Source organism: Hyalella azteca, unplaced genomic scaffold, assembly GCF_000764305.2.
Source record: "Hyalella azteca isolate HAZT.00-mixed unplaced genomic scaffold, Hazt_2.0.2 contig6926, whole genome shotgun sequence".
NCBI lineage: Eukaryota > Metazoa > Arthropoda > Malacostraca > Amphipoda > Hyalellidae > Hyalella > Hyalella azteca.
The window spans coordinates 133,228-156,425 of NW_025937066.1; the positions used below are offsets into that span (position 1 = coordinate 133,228).

The 23,198-nt window shown below is 35.2% G+C and overlaps 2 protein-coding genes across 3 annotated transcripts; both read right to left on the reverse strand.

Annotated features, from left to right (window-relative positions):
* Positions 1-157: 157 nt before the first annotated feature.
* LOC108680235 (core histone macro-H2A.1) lies at positions 158-17,616 on the reverse strand. 2 transcript variants are annotated; one of them, XM_018169020.2, is made up of 9 exons: positions 17,107-17,616; positions 7,930-8,036; positions 7,309-7,470; positions 6,873-6,948; positions 6,339-6,463; positions 5,141-5,321; positions 4,271-4,448; positions 3,211-3,384; positions 158-2,909 (listed from the first exon to the last, which is right to left on the reverse strand). In XM_018169020.2, the coding sequence occupies exons 1-8, from the start codon at positions 17,279-17,281 to the stop codon at positions 3,222-3,224; spliced, it is 1,167 nt and encodes a 388-aa protein (XP_018024509.1). In that variant the 5' UTR covers positions 17,282-17,616; the 3' UTR covers positions 158-2,909; positions 3,211-3,221. The 2 variants fall into 2 exon arrangements, with proteins under 2 accessions (XP_018024509.1, XP_047736999.1); XM_047881043.1 differs by having other exon boundaries at positions 158-2,938.
* A 943-nt stretch (positions 17,617-18,559) lies between these two features.
* Positions 18,560-22,569, reverse strand: LOC108680228. Its single transcript, XM_018169014.2, has 3 exons — positions 22,394-22,569; positions 20,673-21,017; positions 18,560-19,504 (listed from the first exon to the last, which is right to left on the reverse strand). The coding sequence occupies exons 1-3, from the start codon at positions 22,497-22,499 to the stop codon at positions 19,272-19,274; spliced, it is 684 nt and encodes a 227-aa protein (XP_018024503.1). The 5' UTR covers positions 22,500-22,569; the 3' UTR covers positions 18,560-19,271.
* Between the last annotated feature and the right edge of the window lie 629 nt (positions 22,570-23,198).

Consider the following 23,198-nt stretch of genomic DNA (forward strand, 5'->3'; position numbering starts at 1 on the left):
ATTGTTCAAATAGCCGGCATTACATCCGGCAAGGCGTGACCAGTTAGCAGGATTGGTTTGTAAACAAAATAATATTAAGGTAAAAGTATAGAAATTAGTGTCATTTATATATTCATTCTCTTCCCAAGTCAGTAACGGGGGGCAAATCAGACAAGTATTGTGATGACTTTTTATTGCAAGCATTTCCCAACTTTCAAATTCGCTAAAAATATGTGTTCAGTAAATGGAACTTTTTTTCCGTACACATAAATTGTAGAGTAGCAAAAAAAGTTCAAAGGGACCATTTCCGTAGTAGAAATGAGAGGATACAAAATAATGTCTACTTTCAACATTAATAAAGATATACCGGTACATAAGGTACGTGTCAGTAGTTGCAATGATTATTGGGCACATCTCTGCTAGGCATTAAATATTATCATATGGCGCAAAAATCGCAATTAAAATTTTGCTGATCTTAACCACTCGCGCACACTAAAGTTGGTGTTGAGTTGGCGATGATCAAAACTATTGCTTTACTGTGTTGTAAGAAATGATAAAATCGAACTAAGCGATTAAAAATAAAAATTGTGAAATATTATTACATCCATTAGTAATATTGGTGACGGGTAATAGGAAACACTCGAGGTTTTATTGAACTTGTAGCAAATGTGCGAGCCCACAATACCTGATAAATATAATTTTACACTTCCATTTCAGAAATTTGAATGCCATGAGATGAAGGAAAAGCTTCTGCAAATGTGTAAAAAAATTCTGAACATTCATTACTGGATTAAATTTCTTCACTCGTGCTCAACAAGGATTCCACTCACAACATCTTCAACGTACAGTTTCTCGTCACATGCAACATAGAACATTTAAATTATCTTAACTTGTGCACATCACAAATGACTGATGATGTAGTATGCCACCTTCATTTCTTCACATATACGTATCACTAATGTAAAACATTTCAACCTCTGACGTCTTAAACAGCGCCTCTGCTCCTTAAATCATAAACATCCTTATAATGAACATTACAATAAACAGTTCAAAACACATGTCTTCACGAACAAACATGCCCACAAAAAAAAAAAACACAGAACTAAAATAGGTTTCATTGGAAAATCATAAACGGAGAAGTCTTTGTCCGCGAACCAAAATTTAAGAATGAATTCTTTAGGAAACTAGAAGTGGCAATGGGTGGCATTTAATTCACGGAAATTAATGCCAATTAACTGACACAGGATGAGTGTTTTTTAAATGTCCGCAAATTCTAACGAAAGTTCACAAACTGTTGTAATTAAAGTTAGATCTTTAATAGCACATGTAAAATAATCTTCATTTGGCCAAAACAGCACATTTCTGAGACTAGAATAATAAGATTTACGAATAAAATACGACGAAATAAACTATTCCCATATTTCTCAAAACAAAATGTTTTCACATGATTTATTTCTACCAAAACGAATAGGTAGATAAAAGACTTATAAACTAATCCAAAAGCGCTTATTTGCAGAATAACATAAAGCTTCAACAGAATATAATAACTGACCAACACGGGGGCATTCAGAAATGCCTTTTGGAAAACATAATACTATACTCATCAAGAACATTAACAATGATACCGTAACTAGTATAAACAGTATGAAACTCATGCAAATGCTTATAACTACAAGGAACGATGTCAGAGTACATCCGATACACTGCTATTCATGAATTAACTTTCTCAACTGTTTATGATACCATAAATAATACCAAACATAAAACACTGCAAAAGAGAGCTGGGAATTTATTACTCATCAGCATCATCACATCTATAATTAATTACGGATAATAGGGGATAACTGCAAACAAATTAGAAGTTTGTCACCGAACAATCATTCGTGGACCTCTTCAGAAGGAGATGGCTGACTAATGCTCACTTATTTGATGAGTGAAGTTGCACGCTAAATTAGTCCCTAAACATCAACTGAATCAGATAAATGCGTGGTGTGTGACTTAACTCTTAAAAAACAATTGCACCGCAAAAGGCTAGGTAGCTTCAATACAGTTTAATATTAACGAACGAGTGCAGCGAGGTGTGAGAGCAGAAGTAAGAGTATAATATTACGAACAGCATGACAGCTTGCGTGGACTAAACTTCTATCGCACTCCGTGAAAAATGGTTCTATGAAATAGACTCTCTGGCAATATCCAATAAATATAATTTAAAATACAGAACATTGTCAATATCATGAAATTGTAGCAATAATAGAGTGGAAAAAAGTTAATGGTAGTGTCGAGGCAGTCTAACATCCGGCAATCGTTCACCGCCAACAAAACGCAAGATCTTGATAGTAAAAATTTGTGACTGATAGGTACATTATTCATCATCAGTTAGCTGGAGGCTCACAATTGCCAGTGCACCCACATTGATCAGGTAGAGCTAGCATCTCCGGTAGACAAAGAAGCTGATCAACAGCAGAAGAAAAGGAGAAAAACAGAAAAAGATTCCTATGAGATGTCACGGTACGTCAGGCGCTCAGATGATATGATACACAGAGACGAGATGTGCGTGGAATGTCGTCACCACAACCTATCCTCACACCCGAGACCTGAATAATATACACTGCATATGAATCTACTGGCAATGAGGTTTAGCTTAGCAATGACCGAAATCATGAATAACTCACAAAAAGTGAGTTATAGCACAAGAAATTGCAGAAGATTCATTTGTCACTGGGCAAAAGTTGTTCAAGTAGCCATGAAGTTTTTCATGTAGCTGTAACCGGCGGAAATTGAAAAGGAAACCAGTAAGATGAATTGCTCACTTAGAAAAGCTACACAAACGTGCACTCGTAAGCTAGGCGACACACTGGACAGTCCACTTATAAGATAGTACGTCGGGCAACATATCCAGCGAAGGTTGTACTTCATCAGACGGCAGTGTTCTGCAAAACCACAATACCGTTAGCAGGGCATGTATGAAAAGCAAAACTTACTTAAAATACATCATTGCTTTAAAAATTTTACGAGTAGTTTACATCCCTCCACTCAATGCAAAAAGATCAACATAAAGCTAAGACATATGCTCTAAAATTAATCAAATTTAAATGATAAGCCAACTCGGGACATAGGTAGTAGTTTCTACCCTGAAACTACTATGGATCATAATTACAAATCCATAACATTTGAATACTTGTAAATCTAAATAATTGCTGTAACGAATGCATGGTGAAGCGCAAGACTTACTTTGTATTTGTTCAGGCATCAAGCTTGGCAAGCTCGGACGTGTAGACGCCTATGCTCTCCATGTCGTAGAGAACAAAGTAGACTTGCTTCAGTGATGACGACATGGAGCTCACGAAATACTGGTGAATGCTCTTGATGATGGTCTGCGCAGCCGCCTGCTTCGGGAACCCAGCACTGCCACATAAATTTCATCATTAGATTCTGTAGTAAAATATTCTGAAAAATAATTCTTTGAATAAGAATAAACTCCATAAGTTAAGCACACTCTGATTTGAATATCCAGACAGTCAATACTAGTTAACATCACTTGCATCTCGTAAGAAGAAAACTGTGTTTTTGCTTTGTTTTCATTTTACCGAAGTAAATTCTGCAGAGCGGACACACACAGCACCGCTGTTCCAACTAATTAATCTCGTACGCTAAAGATGCAGCTTTGCAAGAGACCAACTTACTGCTTCAACATTTTATAAGATCAATTTATAAAATTAAAAAAAAATTCACTACTGGTTTTTAAAAGAGTTGTCTTGAATTCTTTGTCTCAAGGAATACCCTATTTCGTTTTAATTTTAATTTCAGTCCATTGTAGTTATTTTTATTCAAGTTAGGCTCCAGGTTTTTTTGCATAATCTTCGTATTATTTGATATTGAACCTTTCAATTAATTCTCCCAAGTCTCTTAAAAACAACCTATAACAGATAAAGGTTAGAATAGCTTGCTCCTCCAATAGCAACAGCTGCACGAGAAATTTGGCTTAAATTAGAAATAAGATTTAATCATAGGTCTCGCTATGATCAATGTTCAGTCAATAGGAAAGACCCAAATTGGAAGGCCACAACACCATTTAGTACAGGACACTGCACATAAAATTTCGTCTAAAATGCGTAATAACTCAACCATATGTCAAGCAACAACTAATATTTAGCCCTTGGCAGATGAAGATTAAATACTGGGCACTGCCTATAAAGTTCTGCTTCAAATATATATTAGCTTAACCAGATGCCGGCATCGTAACAATAAATATTCAGCCCTAGCAGATCAAAATAGGCAGCACGGTCACTACCGGCCACTGCCAATGGAAGGGAGCGCGATGGACTTGAGATTGTGGGACTCCGCGAGGACGAAGCAGTTCTTGACGCAGCGCTCCAGCCGCCCATACGCGTCGGTGTCCGAACTGGTCGGACCGTTCACGTGGATAACGAACTTGGCTGGTAAACTCGAACCTCCAGGACAAATGGCAACTGGAAAATGTGTTGATTGCTATAAAATGTACTATAATATCTTGCTATTTTATGTAATAGAATATGTAAAACCTGTGATAAAGCACAGTCAGACTTGGCTGGTAAGCTCGCACTCGCAGGACATATGGCTGGCAACCGGAAAACATATCTTACAATTAAGTTTTGGGAGAAAACGTACATTAAAATATGCATAAAAAACCGGTTATATAAAAAACGCGAGGGAGGTATTTAGATACGTACATTGAAAGATGTATCTAAACCTGTGATGTAACATGAATTTGGCTGGTAAGCTCCACCATCCAGAATATATGGCCACTGGAAAGCAACTCTGTTCATACCAATTCAATATATTAGAGGAAAACACAGTAGTTGGGAGACGTAAAAACGGCGATAGAATACTAATGTCAATGAAAGCGAAAAATTTTATGAGATAGAACAAAGCAAGGAGCCATTAAATTTTCAGAAAGAAAATGACCTCAACATCAGTGGCAGCAGTTATCATCCGAGAACACAAGAGATGAAGCCAAGGAGAAATTATTACAGTTTATTAAAAGGAAGGCACTTCATTCATAAAATATGAACCCCTACCATAAGCTTCGCAGGACCAAAGTTCCAACATTAAATCCAAAAAAATTAGATTAAAATATTTTAATTAAGAATTAAAACTATCATGGATGATCTATGAGCCTCACCATCTGACTGGGCGAGTTGTCCATGACTGGCGCTGATGTCAGCCACGTTTTTGGCGAATTCCTTGCCTCCTTTTTTCTCAAGCGCTCGGCCACACTCGCCGACCAGCGAGAACGAAGAGTTGGTTGGGTTGACGACGGCATCAGCTGACACTGAGGCGATGTCTGCCTGTACCACTGTCAGCTGTGCAACAATGGGTAATTCTAGTGCGTGCCATGGTATGGATACAAATGATTCACCATGGTTAAGAATAGGCAACAAGTCTAACGGCCTAATGAAGGCTGACACCAATATCTGATTAATCTAACTCAGTGCCATTGATACATTTTATCAGTTTTTATTAAAATGCAATATGGGGACATAGGTTGTGGATGATAATATGAAAATCAGGGTTGGCAATGATTAAATCAAAATGATTAAATCATGTGATTAAATCACTTGATTTTTTTATAAAAAAATCATGATTTTTTTTATTTTTTCGATTTTTTTTTATTTTTTCATATAATTAAATATATTGAGTGGCAGTCTTTAATTTATATTGAGGTATTGTTATTCATGGTTTAGTATAAATGTACTATAAATGACAAATTGGTATATAAACTTGTTGCCTTTAGTGTGTACCAGTATTAGGTTCCAATAAATTGAATGTTTTTGGTACAGAGGCATCAAGTGTGCAATACATTGTACGTAGCTAGCAGCTTAGCTAATTCTTATAAGGCTANTATTGTTAGTAGGCTAATTGCAACATAAAAAATAACACTTCAAAAAGACAAAAAAGTTGAAAAAATCAAAAAAATCAAATAAATAAAAAAAATTATGAAAAAATAAAAAAAAATCATTGATTTTTTATTTTTTTGATTTTTTTAAAAAATCAAAAAAATCGCCAACCCTGATGAAAATGGAACTGAAATTATTGCGTAGGGGAAATCCTAGTCATAGGGCTAATCAGATGAGGTGAGGTATGACTTGGATAACTTATATACGTAATATTAATTATTTAATTTTCCCCTTTCCAATCTTCAGAAAACATCTTCCTGGCCTACATTTTCCTTTCATGAGAATTATGCTCGCCAATTGAGTGATTTTTTGAGAAGGAAATCTATAGCTGATATGGCACATACTATTCAGATTAATGAATGTCATCCGCTGAATGCCTCCAGTGTCCCATCTGTATAAATAAATATCTAAATATAGAGACACCTTTTGGCCAAGGAAAAGCTTCTTCTCAGACAACACAGAGAAGGAGTTGGGGGCGGTGGGCGCAGAGACTGATGAGCTGGTAGCACTGGCATCTTTGCCTCGTCGCAATTTGGCGATTGACGTGCCTGCAAAGGTTGGACCGGATGAGTAAAAAGGTGAAGTTTTAGTGAACAGCTAATGCTTCAAGAAGAATTGAGTTATATTGTAGGTAGTACTGCCATGATCTGAGATGGTCATGAAAAGGCAGATAAAGTACAAAAAACTTAAGATGATATTGAAGTTTTTGTTCTCGTCATATACAAAATATAATACCTAAAATTACATACATGTTATTAAAACATAGACTTGCAGCAAATTCCTATGAATATAATAACAAATACGTTTTGCAACTTTTTTAGCTACAACAAACATTTATATATTTGTTCATTCACTTCACCCATTTAGAATACCGTATGTCCCTGCATACTTATTGATAGGTGAGGCACTGATAATCTAAAGTAGAGGCACTATATCATTTGTTATATGAAGCCCAACCTGCAGCTTTGACAGATGCAACGGGTGCAGAGTCGCTGGCATCTGTGCCTGGTGGACCAACTTTTCCTGGACTCACCTAGACATGGAAAAAGCAGCTCTATCACAAATTTCTCTTATTGTTAACAACATACAAATATTTAGATATTTTCTACAATGTTTCCTTTACAACATCAACATTTTCCGGCATGAAATAAAAGTAAAAAATTAGACTTATTCCATTCTTTGGCCATGCAAAGAATTACTCTTACAATTAACTCAAAAAATAATTTTCTCCACAAAAAATGGATGACCAAAATACAGAAGTAATGAAGAAATGCAAGATTAAAACAGGGGAAATGTACAAAATAATATAGATCGGAAAATTTTCCCAGCTGGTCAAATCAACATCACCTGATTTTTGAATATTTATTCACAATATAGAAAATTTTGCGCTCACTTTTTTGTGAGTGACGGGTTTGGTAGCAATGGCCTTCTTGTAAGGGACTGTGAGGGGTCCATTACTTCCTGTGATGAGCTTCCCCCCTCGCTTCTTTGCTAGGAGCTCGGGATGAATTTTGGGCAATACACCTCCAGAGGCTATGGTGACTTTGCGCAACAACTGTAAAATGTCAACACAATACACACTACACATTAAGCAAAAAGGGGGCTCTAGGATTGATAAACTTCCGGTTAGAATGATGCAATGAAAATATTACTAGACATAATTCTGGTATCATTACCACTATCCCATGGTATTGAAAATCAACTTTAATTGTACTAGCAAATAATATTTCAAGAAGAGATTTCAATTGAGATGCGTTTATTTTTCAAATTTGTGGCACAGAATCTAATAACAAAATGAACAATAAAGCAGACTAACAATAGAGCATGTAATGAAAATTTGTCATCATAATTTGCTTACATGCAGCAGTGCTTTAAATTCTGTATGGAATTAAGCAAGCTGCCAAGCATTTATAAAACTTAATACTTCAATATTGAATTTATGGATGAGTCAAGTATTTACAAAAAAACCTAACTTGTTCCTAAAAGGATTCAATAATACCCATCAATCACACACAGTGTGAAGTTCCTCATCATTAGCAATGGCCAGCAATATATGGCGAGGAGTGATGCGTGACTTCTTGTTGTCTCTGGCAGCATTGCCGGCCAACTCGAGCACCTCAGCTGTAACAAAATAGGAGTTAATAAATTAGCAAGATAAATGATTGAAAACTTTTTTCTCCATATTTACTAATGATGGCCAAGGAAGAAGGAATGACAAGACTGATAATTAACAGGGAGATTTTCAGGAATTATAGCGAGTTAAACATGAATATACTGTACATACCTTGCAAGTTTAGTGACTAGCAGTCAACTAGCAGTCAACTTGCAGTCTAAAACTGACTAGCAGTCAGTTTTAGACTAGCAGAATTACTTGCAAGTTAAACTTGCTAGTAATTCTAGCAAGTTTAGTGACTTTGATCTCAAAAGAAACAGGTATAATTTTTCTCAATACAGGGACAGCTTACTAGACATATTGGTAAAGCTTAGACGTGATGTACTTGCATCATTATACATATGGAATGAATGAAAACCTAAGCAAAAATTGGCCAGAGGGACTATATTCCTAATATGAATGAGGATATAAGGAGTATGTGCATACAAAAATTGCTATTATATGGCAGAATAAGCTTGTTTAAACATGGGTGGTTAATGACAAGAGAATTCGTTGATTTATATTTTTAGGATCGAAAAATATTCTACCAATGCCTTGGTTGATCAAATTGCAGGTTTATGATAAAAATTACTTTTTAAACCTGCATTTTGATTAACCCATATCATATGAAGCAAGGTTGGTGATTTTTTTTATTTTTTTTCAAATCAAAAATCAATGATTTTTTTCATTTTTTAAAAATTTTTTTGATTTATTTGATTTTTTCAGTTTTTTCATCTTTTTGAAAGGTTATTTTTTATGTTGCAATTAGCCTACTAACAATAACAGTATGTGGATCATAATGGGTGGCTAAAAAGGGCACTTATTGCCTTCAATATAATGGCCAAGGTGGTGTTTACCACCTTGGGATTTTTGGGTAAACAATTATTGATAAGTCTATTCATTAGCTTTGTAAAGTTTTTATGGAGCAAGGTAACAAGCTAAACATTGACCATTTAACTGGCTCTAATATACAAAAACACTTCAGGAATGTAGATCTTCTAAACATTGAAGAGTCACACAACAAATACTGAGATAGGTAGCTGATAGCACAGTGCACAGCACTATCAATAGATCTACTAGTTTCATGTCCTATAAATCTACCAGACTCTACACTCTAAACACACCAACTAGTAGTGACTGAGTGACTGACTGCACTGTTCCCATTTAATTCAAACCAATACTAAACATAAACTGAGCAATAACCAAATAAACTACAAATGACTTGAAACGAGAATTAAGTTAAGAGAAAAGCTAACATTGTTCGAAATAAACATTTGCATAATTCACACATTTTATTTCGATTCACTGCATTTAATTATTTTATATATAGTTTTATAATTGTAATTGTTATGTTTCTAGTTTTAAATTCACATATTTAAAGATTGAAATTAAATATTTTAATTAGGATACCGGTACTACTCATATTAGGGTGAAAAATCTTTCAAATTGTCTAAAAGGCAGGGTTGGCAATGATTAAATCAAAATGATTAAATCATGTGATTAAATCCCTTAATTTTTTATAAAAAATCATGATTTTTTTTTTTACTTTTTCAATTTTTTTGATTTTTTCATATATTTAAATATACTGAGTGGTAGTCTTTAATTTATATTGAGGTATTGTTATTCATGGTTTAGTATAAATGTACTATGAAAGACAAATTGGTATATAAACTTGTTGCCTTTAGTGTGTATTAGGTTCCAATAAATTGAATGTTTTTGGTACCTACAGAGGCATCAAGTATTGCAATACATTGTATGTAGCTAGCAGCTTAGCTAATTCTTATAAGGCTATAAGTTTTCTTTAATTATTTGACTACCGTAAAATGGGGTAACTTAGACCGGCAGGGTAACTTAGACAACTTTTTGTTTTTTTTAACAAAAACCCCCACAACTCAAAAACTATTTGACATAGAAAAATTTTGTTGATGGGCATTAAAGGCCTAATACTGAGGCTACATAACACAATAGAAAGATTTAAAAAGTTTGCATATCTAATAGGTTAAAAAATTAAAAATGTGACCCACAAACAAAAGCTATTATTTAAAGCCTGTCAGAGTACCCCCTCCAATTTTTGCACTTTTTGGTTAAATAACTCCAGGTTTTGATGCATTGTAGTTGAAATCTTCTAGTTACATATGCAAATGACAAATTTTAGGAAAGTGTCATAGTTTGCAAATGGGGGGCGCTGCCCCCAAATGGGGTAACTTAGACCACCTAATGTCAGCCCTGACGGGGTAACATAGACCGGCTTGGAAGTTACATATGTAACTAGAAGAGTTCTACTACAATGCACCAAAACCTGGAGTTATTTGGAGTTATTTTACCAAAAAATATAATTGACTTTATCACCCGGTCTAAGTTACCCCAAGAGCTGGGGTAACAAAGACCATCACTTTTTTTGAAATTACATAAAGACTATGAGAGACAGGAGCCAGCAATTTATGGTGAGTGAAGGTAGAGTATAGACCTGTATTTTGCATGTTTCAATTCAAGTTTAATTTAGCTAGTAAAAAAATGGCATCATTTATAAAAAAAGTGGTCTAAGTTACCCCATTTTACGGTATTTGTTATACATTGATTACAATATACAATTTAAATGTGTTAGCTAGCTTATACAGGGTGGGGCAGAACTGATTGAACAGTTTTAAGGCAAAATAAGAGTAATGGAGGTACATAAAGGAGAAAGTTTATTTTCCTCAAGATTAGCAAAACATACCATTTAAAATACTTATGTTTTGAAAAAAAATATCAGGAAGATGGGGTTTGTTAGCTGCATCACACTGTTGGGAGTTGTTTTCGGAAGTTTTCTACAGCACGTTCACACATATGGCGTTCACATAACCTCTGCTGCAATAATCCATTCCCTTAGCTGTGGTAGGGTGTGAGGGCAACTTCTGAACCCCTTTCTTTTAGATGTCCCCAAAGAAAGAAATCACAAATGCTCAAATCGGGTGACCTAGTAGGCCACTGTAAATCACCCCTCAGAGACACCAGACATCCGAGAAACATGCGTTTCAAAACATTGAGTGACATTCGGGCTGTGTGAGCTGTAGCCCCATCCTGCTGGAACCACACGTCTCCCAATGCTTAATTTTCATTTTTTCAGAAAAAAAATTTAACTTCACAAAAAATTAATGCATCATCGGTCTTCACAAAATTGTGCAGAGAATGTCATAGATAGAATTGAGCACTGGGCAACATAGAATGAAAGTAATTAACCTAAACTATGATTTATTTCTATAAAAAATATGATGGTTGTCACTAGAATATTCCTTTCTGTTTCATGTACCGTAAACTGGCGTAACTTTGACTCCCGGGGTAACTTTGACCACTTTTGGTTTTTTTAACAAAAACCCCCAAAACTCAAAAACTATTTTACATAGAAAAATTTTGTCAATGGGCATTAAAGGCCTAATACTGAGGCTACATAACACAATAGATAGATTTAAAAAGTTTGCATATCTAATAGGTTAAAAAATTAAAAATGTGACCCACAAAAAAGAGCTACCCGGTATTATTTAAAGCCTGTCGGAGTACCCCCTCCAATTTTTTTTATTTTTTGGTAAAATAACTCCAGGTTTTGATGCATTGTAGTAGAACTCTTCTAGTTACATATGCAAAAGACAAATTTTAGGAAAGTGTCATAGTTTGCAAATGGGGGGCCCCCCCACAATGGGGTAACTTTGACCACCTAATGGCAGCCGTGATGGGGTAACTTTGACCACCTAATGGCAGCCATGATGGGGTAACATTGACCGGCTTGGAAATTAAGTTAAAATCACCATAGGTATCTATATAACATATTTTATGTTTGATACACCTATTAATGTTTTTTTTCTTCATGTTTCAGACTCTACAGAGTCTTATATATGGTAATTTTAACTTAATTTCCAAACCGTGTTTCAGACTCTACAGAGTCTTATATATGGTAATTTTAACTTAATTTCCAAACCGGTCAATGTTACCCTGTCACGGCTGCCATTAGATGGTCACATTTTGCCCATTTTGGGGCGGCGCCCCCATTTGCAAACTATGACACTTTCCTAAAATTTTTTTTTGCATATGTAACTAAAAGATTCTACTACAATGCATGGAGTTATTTGGAGTTATTTTACCAAAAAATAAAATTGATTTTACCACCCGGTCAAAGAAACCCCAAGAACAACAAAGTAACAAAGACCATCACTTTTTTTTAAATTAACGTACCTACATCAAAACTATGAGAGGCAGGAGCCAGCAATTTATGGCAAGTAAAGCTAGAGTATAGACCTGTATTTCGCATGTTTCAATTTTTGTTCAACTTATCTAGTAAAAAAATGGCATCATTTTGAAAAAAAGTGGTCAAAGTTACCCCAGTTTACAGTATGTTTTTTATGATCTGTTTTTCATTATAGTAAATTCACTTGACCCAATTAAAATGGTGTGAAATTACAAGCCGTCCTGTAAGCTTACAGATACAGAAGAAATGCTATGTGGCTGCTGATATGAAGCTTGCAGTGGACAAAGTTGTTGTAAATGCTCAATGGCATGTGCATGGATATGGTAATATCATGTCATAAAGGACAAACAAGTATATATCACAGAAAATATCATTTAATCTACATCTACTACAAAGGAAGAAGAGGTCTTCAGAGCACTCTTAGTGAAGGATGAGTATGCATCACAGGCTTAAAACATTTTATTTTATAAGTAAGTTTTATTTTAACTTTTAAGTGTTCCAAATTACTCCATTCCCAGGGGTAATTTGGCACAATTTTATTTTGCTTCTGGCACCTTACAAATAGCATATGAAATTTTTAGAAGAAGCCATACAATAGTTCTTGCAAAGAGCTATAAAATGAGCCAAAACTTGTTTATGAAATCTTTCATGATTAGAAGTTAACAAAAAATGCTCAAAACCATCCCTCATTACCCCATTTGACAATATGTGAAAAAGAAACATTTCCATAAAAAATCACAAATAATGGAAATGAGTAGATTTGGTGCTAGGAAATTTTGTATTAGACTTTAAATATGCGACAAATTTTAGTGAAAAAGGATGAGCTTTTATCTGCCTCAAGACCAGGGCTAGAATAGGCATACCATAGCCACAAGTTTGGATATTTTAAGATTTGCCTTGATACAGAAATTTAGCAACTTGAAAGTGACATATCTTGATAACCTGGGAATCTTGCAGCTTAATTGTACATGTGTTTTACCCAGTGTGGAATTCAAGTGGGTGTTAAATTAACCAAAACACATGAGCATATTGGAAAGGCCATTGCACAAACAATCACAGTCTGGATAGGATAACATCACAACCCTGCCAACAGGATGGAATTCTAAAACTTATAGGGCTAGTTCATATATTACTTTTGACCCATGTAGGCCAGCATTCTGATCTAAAAATTAAGGTTTGAAAAATTGAAAGAAAAGGTATAATAATTTGAGAAAGTCATAATAACTCCTTCAATGTCATACCTATGACAATCACTTGAAAGTTCAAACAAACATTAGAGAAATCATGCAAAAATACAAAAAAAATTATATTTGGACACAAAAAAAAAATATAATTTGGTACTCACTGCAGTGAGTGACAGAGAGCGCATTTTCTTGTCAACAAAAACATGGTCACGGAGGGACAGACAGACAGACGGACATGGCAAGAACAAGAGTGAATTTTTTCCATAAATGAGAGAATACGCTAAAAAGTGTTATATTTCAAAATCTTCATTTAAATCTCAATGCAGGTCAAATATATTTATAGTTGGGTTGAGTATGTAGCTATGTCAAGTTTAGGATTTAGATTTTTGGCTTTAGCAAAATACTAGACCAGTTTTGAACTCAGGGTTTTCTAGGTGACATATCTGCATTTCAATGTCTATCAAAAATTACCTCAATTTACCTGTATTTGATTCAAATACGGGTAAATTGAGGTCCAAATAATTTGAGGTTCAAATAATTTTAAAAATGATGCATTTTACTCAATTTTGTGGGCTCAAAATTGAAAATTTTGGAAACATTCAACTTTTACAGCTCCTTTATGCAGTTTTAGCAAGCGTTAGACATGAATCATCTCACTTCAACTTCTGACTTTGAAAATGGCAGATAGGGTAAACGCGGTATATTCCGTCACATTAAGGACGCATCGAGAAATGAAAAACTATAAAAAAATAACCGTATGCGTTACTCAAGTTCTTTTTGCTTTATTTGACTCGCAAAACACCGTATACTACGCGCCAGCAACAACGAAACGTTACAAAATGTTGCAGGGTGGAATTCTAGAAATAGAAGTTCACTTAAAAAAAAGCTTTCCACCCAAGGTGGAATGCTTTCCTTAGATACAGGGCTCTGCCAAGTGCCAGGTGACTGACTATAAATGAAAAGGAGGATCAAAAGTGGACAAACTGTTTCAACTTTCAATTGTACAGTACCGTACCTCAGATTTGTTGTAAAATTGTTTGATAGATATTTTCTATTTTTCTTTTATTTGATGGATTTTTTGAAAATTATCCAGGCTTTTTCTTTGTAATGATCAAGTTCAAGTTGAGTACCTATTTAGTTAACCAGTACTGTAGACATATATCATATTTGGGGGCGGGGCTTATGGGCACAACCAATCACAGCTTGAAAGCATCTCCATCAACCAATCACAGCTTGAAAGCATCCCCATCAACCAATCAAAGCTAGAAAGCAGATAACCTTACAATTCCATTAACCAATCACAGCTGGAAAGCTGGAAGGGGCTAAATCACAATCCCATCAACCAATCACAGCTGGAAAGTGATAGGTTATGTATATGATATGATGGACTGAAAGTGGAAAGTTCCTGGCCTTTCCAAGCTTTCAGGTCCTGCTTTCCAATATGCTATGTGTATTGGTTAATTTAATATCCCTCTAGAATTCCACACTGAAATGTTGCCATATTTATTTAAAAGCATTTAGAATGGAAACCTACCAAATCCCTATATTCCGTCACTGTGTGTGGCAATATTCAGCACGTGGTGAGGCGTATTACGTCCGCGCTTCAAATTCTACTGATACCTAATGCCGTCACTACGTGTTCGAATTCCGTTTGCTGTGTGAGCTGTATTGGAATACAACACGGCTTTGAATTAGAACACTAATGAATATTGAACACTACTTAATTACGCTTTTAATTAACAACTATTAAGTTTTTAATTAAGCAAATTTTAATTTTTGTACACAGCTTGGAACGATCTGTGTGACGTGTGTCCAATTAAAGTTGTGACGGAATTAGTTTTCATGTGTCTAAATCCATTTCTCAACTTAATCATCTATTAATTTATTTACCACTTGAAATCAGCGAATACAACTATACAAGTATACTTAAAGGCTTCCTAATATATTCACAGACATATTTAAAAGTCTCAAACCATAATATTCTTCCTATACAAACAGTCATTCACTATTTGGTAGAGCAAGGTCAACTGTCAAATTTGACACATTTTTCGATGATCTCACTGGGTAGCGTGTATCGTCTCTCTTTGGATCTCAATATTTTCCCACTAGATGGCCAAGACCTAGTGTTTTTGGCATTGGTTTGACGCGCAAATGTATGACGTCACGGCTAGTATGGAATATATCTACTTGGCGAGCCGCGACTGAATTTTTTGAGCCGTGGTTTTATGGATTTGCCAGCCGTGATTCCATTTCTACGAGCCGTGATTCTATTTCACCGAGCCGTGAATTCCATATCTCGGCCATGAAAAGCCATTTACGAGGTGCGAATGCAAATTTCTTAACAAAGTTTATGCACGTGTTACCCCAAATCTCTAATTTTACCCTTAAACAGTCAAACGGCAACAATAAAATTTGTCTCTACTGTAAGTTCAGCACGTGTTAATATACAGTCTGACCGCTTCGACATGACCGCAACTATGCGCGATCTTCAACAAACGTTTTGTTTATTTGTTTACATTACGATGTTTATGTTTTTTCTGCAAGATATTTTTGGCGGAAACGGTAAAGCAATGCGGATTGCGGAAGTTGAAAATTTTATGAAATGACATGTTTGCAAAGTGCAAACCGAGATTTTTTAATCAAACAAAAATTTATGACATTCGAGCCGCGAGATTTCATACCTACTGAAATTATATGATATTAGAGCCGCGATATTTCAGACAAAAATAGGACTTTTCCAGACTGGCGTCACGGTGTTGACTGACGTCACCATTTCAACCATCAACGAACGCATGGAACTAAAACAAAGCTTAACATATAGGAAAAACTAAAGAGGTGACGGAATTACCTACTATGACGAAATATACCGCGTTTACCCTAGTACATAGTGGCAAAGCAGGGAGTTTTTTAGACTCACCCTCAAGTTCATTTTTGAGTCCCATAAGTAGACCAGTAAAGTATCCTAGATACCAGCCTTATCATACATAAGAAATTGGTTTAAATCTTGGGTAAATGAGTAGGGTAAACGCGGTATATTCTAACACTTTAAGGAAGCATCGAGAAATGAAAAACTATTAAAAAAAACCATATGCGTTACGTAAGTTCTGTTGCCTTCACATGACTCTCAAAACACTCCACTATGCGTCAGCAACGATGAAACGTCACAAAATGTTGCCATATTTATTAAAAAGCCTTTAGAATGGAAACCTACCAAATCCCTATATTCCGTCACGATGTCGGAATATACCGCGTTTACCCTAAGTTAAAAATGAACTGATTCTAAAAAATCTCTGGTTTGTCACTATGCCCTAGTATTAGAATTTGGCAAATCTTTTGTTTTCATTGAAAAAGAGATTTGAGTTGTCAAGAGATGCATTGCAGTTGCGCATTTTAAAATAAAAATTAAATAATTTGTGTTACTAACACAAGTTCATGAAATAAACTTGTCATTGAAGTTAGAATGCACTGCAGCTTGCAGGTTGCACTTTGCAGCACTGATGAAAAAATTGAAAATAAAGGAATTCCTAAAGCTAAAGGAAAAGGAACCTTTTAAATTCACCACTCTAATCATGGTTAAGGCCCTTAAGGGTATTCATCTAACAAATCCTTAGAAATAAAAATGTATTCATATCCTACCTGTAAGATATTCAATCACAGCAGCAGCATAAATAGGGGCCCCAACTCCGATTCTTAATTTATGTGTGCTTTTCTTCAAGTAACGATGCAATCTGCTGACAGGAAACAATAAATTTGCTCTTTGTGATTTACTCCTATTTTTTAAACGCTTTCTTGCACCACCGCGGGACGACATAATGGAGTAAGTAGAAAGTCTTACGTGTCACTTTGCTTTAACAAGCTCGGTGACAAGACGAACTCAAGATCAATAAGCACAGGAGACTAAATTCGTTCCCATTGCTACGCTCAACACAATGGCCGTATAGATGAATGGAATGAGCGGACAAACGGTTCTTCATGCTCGGACTAACTTTGCTCTTCAATTCATATAAACCGGGTTTTATTAATTTCACCATCGCAGACTATTGTCGCGAAAGTATTGCTTATTCCAGGATATTTAGTAACTGAATAATGTTTTCTGAAAATACACATGCCTTGCCATTTCTGAAATCCAGCCGGCGGTTCGCGGAGTTCACGATTTTCATTTCGTTTATTGGAATTGTAATCGTGTTTTATCTTGTTATGAACCATGGTGCAAGAATTTTTTCTGATTAGGGAGGCAACCATACTTGAAAATGCTACATGTCTCTTGGCACATTAGAACTTTTTAATTCCGATAATAATAAAAAAGCTTCGTTATAAATCTTCAGGACATATGATTAGATGTTTATTTTTACGATTCATTTTCGCACCGAAGTCTGCATACTTTGACCGATTATTTAATAGAGTAATTAATTTCCCAAAAATATTCGTTTCAAAGTATTCTTTTTCGATAATATGCAATTGATTTTTGCATAGTAGTAGGTCTCATTTTAGAAAATGAGACTTCTATCATTATTATATCCAATTACCTCTGACTATAATTAGAATAATAAAGAAAAGTGAGAATTTTTACTTCTTTGGAAGTGTTGCTAAATACAACATTGTTCAGTAACTACAGTTCGGTCGGCTATTTCGCAGTGTGAATTCATTATACACAAAAATCTCAATTGTCAATCAAGTACATCAAAGAAGATTAAATTATAAAGTCTCGTGATAAATAGCATGACCTGATAACGTGTAATCATTATAGTGTATAGGTTTTCAGCGAAAAATTGTTACATTTCCTGAATTATGTTCTATAAATATTTCAATTTAGCGGCTCAAACCCAAAGAGTGAGAGCTAGTTAATTAAACTTCGCCATTTTATGCTAAAGAGAATCGATAATTTTCCAATTGTATAGGAAAATAGTTTCGCTGTACCAGGATTTCAGAGAAGTAAATTTAGAAATAAAAAAGTCGTGGCTGAAAATTTTGAAAAGATTAAATTTGAGAAAATTGCAACGTGGATGAAGAAGAAGAAATGATTATCTTGTCAGTTCCTGTCTTTCGCAGACGATTTGTATTGCAGGGAAAACAAATAATTTCTCAGGCTGAAACTTTTATTCACGATCTGCGAAACACCCCATCAACACGATTGGGCCAAATTCCGAAGCGCTTGTTCGTAGATCGATACTTAAAACACTAATCAAATCCCTACTACATCAATACTGAATCAATGTACATGATAGCAAAAATATAACTCATTGTTAATAATGCCCTCCTGATAGCAGAGGCTTAATTTTGTTCGTTGTCTTTTGATCAAAACTATATTTCCATGAGAGTTGGTTAGGCTGGGATGGGTTAATTAGCGTAGGCTTCTTGTTATTGCGGTATAGTTTTGACCTAACCTGTGCTAACAAAATCTTCAGAAAATTCTAAAACAGTTTCAAAATTCAAAGAGTTATTCGCTATGCTTTTGTGAAAAACGCGCGTTTTGTGTATTAATAAAAGTATAAAAAATACAACTACAGAAATTAATTTTTTTTCTAGCGGGGGAACTTTGCTGCGGGACAATCGTTACTTTAACCATCAGGTTGTGCAGTATATTAGTAAAAGGCATATAATTAAATATGACATAAGTTTTCAATAGTCAAATTGAAGTTTGAGAGCGAAGTGAACACACACTGTATCTAACCCTAAAGACTAAACAAATAGAAAAACAAAGTTATTTTTTTTTTCAAAATACTTGGTGCATTTTTTGGCATGATGATTGACTTTGCTCATTATTTGTGAAATTGTTTACTAAATCACGTATAATAAAAAGGTTAAATATTCGGTGGCTCAAATGTCGTAGCAGGTGGGGCCAGACTTGTGTCTAATCTGTGATTGTGCAATGAGAAAAATCCCGTGAACTTCTTTTTGGAAATAATGAGCGCGACGATTGCCACTACAGCGACGAGGAGGATGAGGCCTGAGACCACCCCGAGTAGGATTAGGAAGAAGGACTGCGGTACCCCGGCCCGCCAGTCCTGTGATGCAGCCAACACCTTGCTGTAGTCTGGCGAAATATGAGGGATAATGATAAGGACTAGGATATTTTGTGATAGGGGATAATGATAGGGAGCAGGATATTATGTGATAGGGGATAATGATAGGGACTAGGATATTTTGTGATAGGGGATAATCATAGGGACCAGGATATTTTGTGATAGGGGATAGTGATAGGGACTAGGATATATTGTGATATTGGATAATGATAGGGACTGGGATATTTCGTGATAGGGGATAATGATAGGGACTAGGATATTTTGTGATAGGGGATAATGATAGGGACTAGGATATTTTGTGATTGAGGATAATAATACGGACTAGGATATTTTGTGATAGGGGATAGTGAGAGGGACTAGGATATTTTGTGATAGAGGATAGTGATAGGGACTAGGATATTTTGTGATAGGGGGTTATAATAGGGACTAGGATGGTTTGCGATAGGGGATAATGATAGGGTATAGGATATTTTGTGATTGGAGATAGTGATAGAAAACACTTAGTTGCAGTGACGATAGGAACTGCCGTGACTATCACAAGAGTTGCCACCATGATATTACGCTGCCATGTAATAAATGACAGGAAAATATTGAACTGATAGCACAGGAGTCGCCCACCACAGGTAACTATTTTTGTAACATATTATATATCAATAGGAATTTTCTGAAAAAACAATCAGCGGATTATATTATTTTTTTGTTAGGACTATAATACAAAGACACGTTTTTACCACTGCTAATCAACAATATGAATTTTATGTCGTGTCTTGTAATTGAAGAATTTCACATTTGACGCAGTGGCGACATAGTATCGTTGGCGATACGCTAATTTTCAAGTAATATTATCGTCTACAATTCTATATCACATGATTTTGGATACGAACAAAAAATTCTAAGGTTTGAAAAAGTCAGAGTTTTTTTAATATTGATCGTTCGATCTGTTACTCCTACGTAAAATTTTGAAACAAGTAAATTTACATAAATTTACTGCGAACAAGATTAATAGTCATCTAGAGCGCGAGAAAGATTAGCAATTTTTCATTAGTATAAAGCTATATTTTGGACGAGCCATTCGATGGGACTGAAATACGAGGATTCTGTTTTCATTCATAACTAAATGAATTATGATTCCATCTATGAGATTCTTTCACAATTGATAAAAATTTTTGCTACCCCCACCTTTTTCACAAGACGCGAATCCGTAAGAACCTTTATCCAGCGCCACGATGGTTCCAGGACAGATTATTTCTTGTCCACCCTTCTCCCGATTATCCCGATTAATTCTCCAATCATTGTAGGACGAATACGTCGTGAACGTGAAGTGCAACCCCTTATCTGGTCCTGATTGTTTCTTCTGTACAAAATACAGTACGTTGTTCTGTAGCCCGCATGCGTACTGAGGCTGCGCGTTCCATGAATATTCCATCCAGAATGAGTCGCTCACCCAGGTCATTCTGGCCAGGTTTAGGATGTTGGCGCTGAGGAGACCCACAGGGTGGTCAATGCCTGTCGGTAGATCACAATCTGCACAAAAAACTTCATAGTAAAAACATACTTGAAGATAACAATTGTGATGAAGCTTTAATTAATCGTTTGAATTGCCTTTTACTGTTAAAGCCGATGTGTGTGACTATAGAGTTGCATGGCCACCGACCGAAGCGAACAACCGCGTCGGTAGATCAAAATCTTCACAGGCAAACTTTTCCATTAAAAGTAAAAAAAAAGAGTTTAAGTAATGAATATTATTTCGATGATATTCTCATGCATTTAAAAACTTAATAAATGTTATAATTGCAGCACATGATTCTGGCCGGGCATGCTGCAGATGAGACTAGCCAATTCAAGATAACTTTGTAGAACTGTTCATATAATAAACTAATATACATATATCGGGAATTACTTTCTATAAGGCTCATATCCGTGTGCTTTATCAGCCATTCTGAGAAATTGTCCATATAGTGATACTATCTTTACGTACTAATATTGCAGTACTATTATTGAACGATATATTTATGTGTGATCGAAGGAATTCTATGTCTTAATATTGGCTGAATACCAAGTAATTCATCGTTGTTAACGATGCGGCTGGCCAGATCAATGCCGTGGCTAGAAACAGATATTTCAAGGCCCTCATGTAAATGAACGAAGTAAAGTGGCTAAAAACCTTCATAAAAATTCCAATAACGAAGCATTAAAATATTAAAATCGACCACTAAATTGGGTAAGATTATGTTCGTACGAATTATAAAGAAAGCAAAGTCGTTCACGGAAATGCTTAAATAATTAACTTGGATAAACCGGTTTATAACTACTGGTCCGAAACATGCATGGTTGGTCACTCATAAAAAAAAAATATAACTCAGTATTCACTGCAGTGAGTGACAGAGAGCGCATTTTCTCGTCGACGAAAACTTGAGGTCACGGACGGACAGACGGACGGACAGACAGACAGACAGACGGACATGGCGAGCACAATACTGCATTTTTTCCATAAATGAGAAAATGCGCTAAAAATCGCATAAAAACAATTTTTAGCCCATCTTCAGAGTATATCTTTCTATGCCACATTTTTAAACATAATTATGATCCTATTGAATAAGATTGCTTACAGAAAACCGAGAATGTATTAGAAACCGCAATTCAACTTCTTACTGAATGAAGTCCGACAATGTAACATCGCCAAGTTTTCTAGTGGAGTAACTCAAAACAAATTCGCGAGACCGATGTTATTTATTCAGCTTTCTGATCGAAATCATGGTAAACATAATATCCATGCCTGAGCTAAAACTTATTATTCACTATTCAGTATTCACTTAGCAACTAGTGAGTGCTCCATGAGGAGGATACAAGCTTTTCCTGCCTGATGTTGAGTCGACGTTTGGATATTTCCCGAAACTCACCTTGTATAGTCCACAGAGGATGTGAAGATAGCACCACATGCGTCATGTTGAGCAGTAATAAAATATATCTTAGAAGTGATTTCCGAAGAAATATATTACATAGCATGCCGCTCTTTGATCCTAATTAAGTTTTTCTTCTAAATATGGTATTTGGTTTATGTAATAATATTTCAAGTATATCGGCAATAAATAGAACAATTATTTTCTGATCTGCGTCGGAAGTACGCAAAGTCAATATACTTTTCAGAATTAGATGACGACAGCGATGCATACGTAAGGCCATTCTCATTACAACGAACATTTCATAAGTAAAAGTTTTTGATTCCAGAAACGAAAAGTGCAGTTGAACAAAATAATTGTGCAACATACAGGACTAAATTTTTCCCTAAATTAACTTATTTTCATAAGTTTGATTCGCAATCTCAATCAATAAATTTAAAAAACTCTATAAAATATTAATTTCGCAACAAAAAAATACATTTTTGATAGTATGAGGTACATTTATTTCATACTACATTCATATTTATTTCCCATGTATTTCACGTATTTCACCGCAGCTTCCACATCAACTTCAGAGAGGTGCAACCGTCCATATCAATCAAGAAATGCACCTCAGAAAAAGCACCGGAACCCAAGTTTCTCGAGATTGAAAAGTCAGAGCATCTATATAATTTTCTTCTATTCGATAGCGAAGTTCACTTTGGTCACACATAAATAAGTTAACAATTAAAATGAAATTTTTTTCCTAGTAAATGATTTATTTTATTTTTTAAACTTAGTTGATAAGGAGCCAAATGTATGTGAT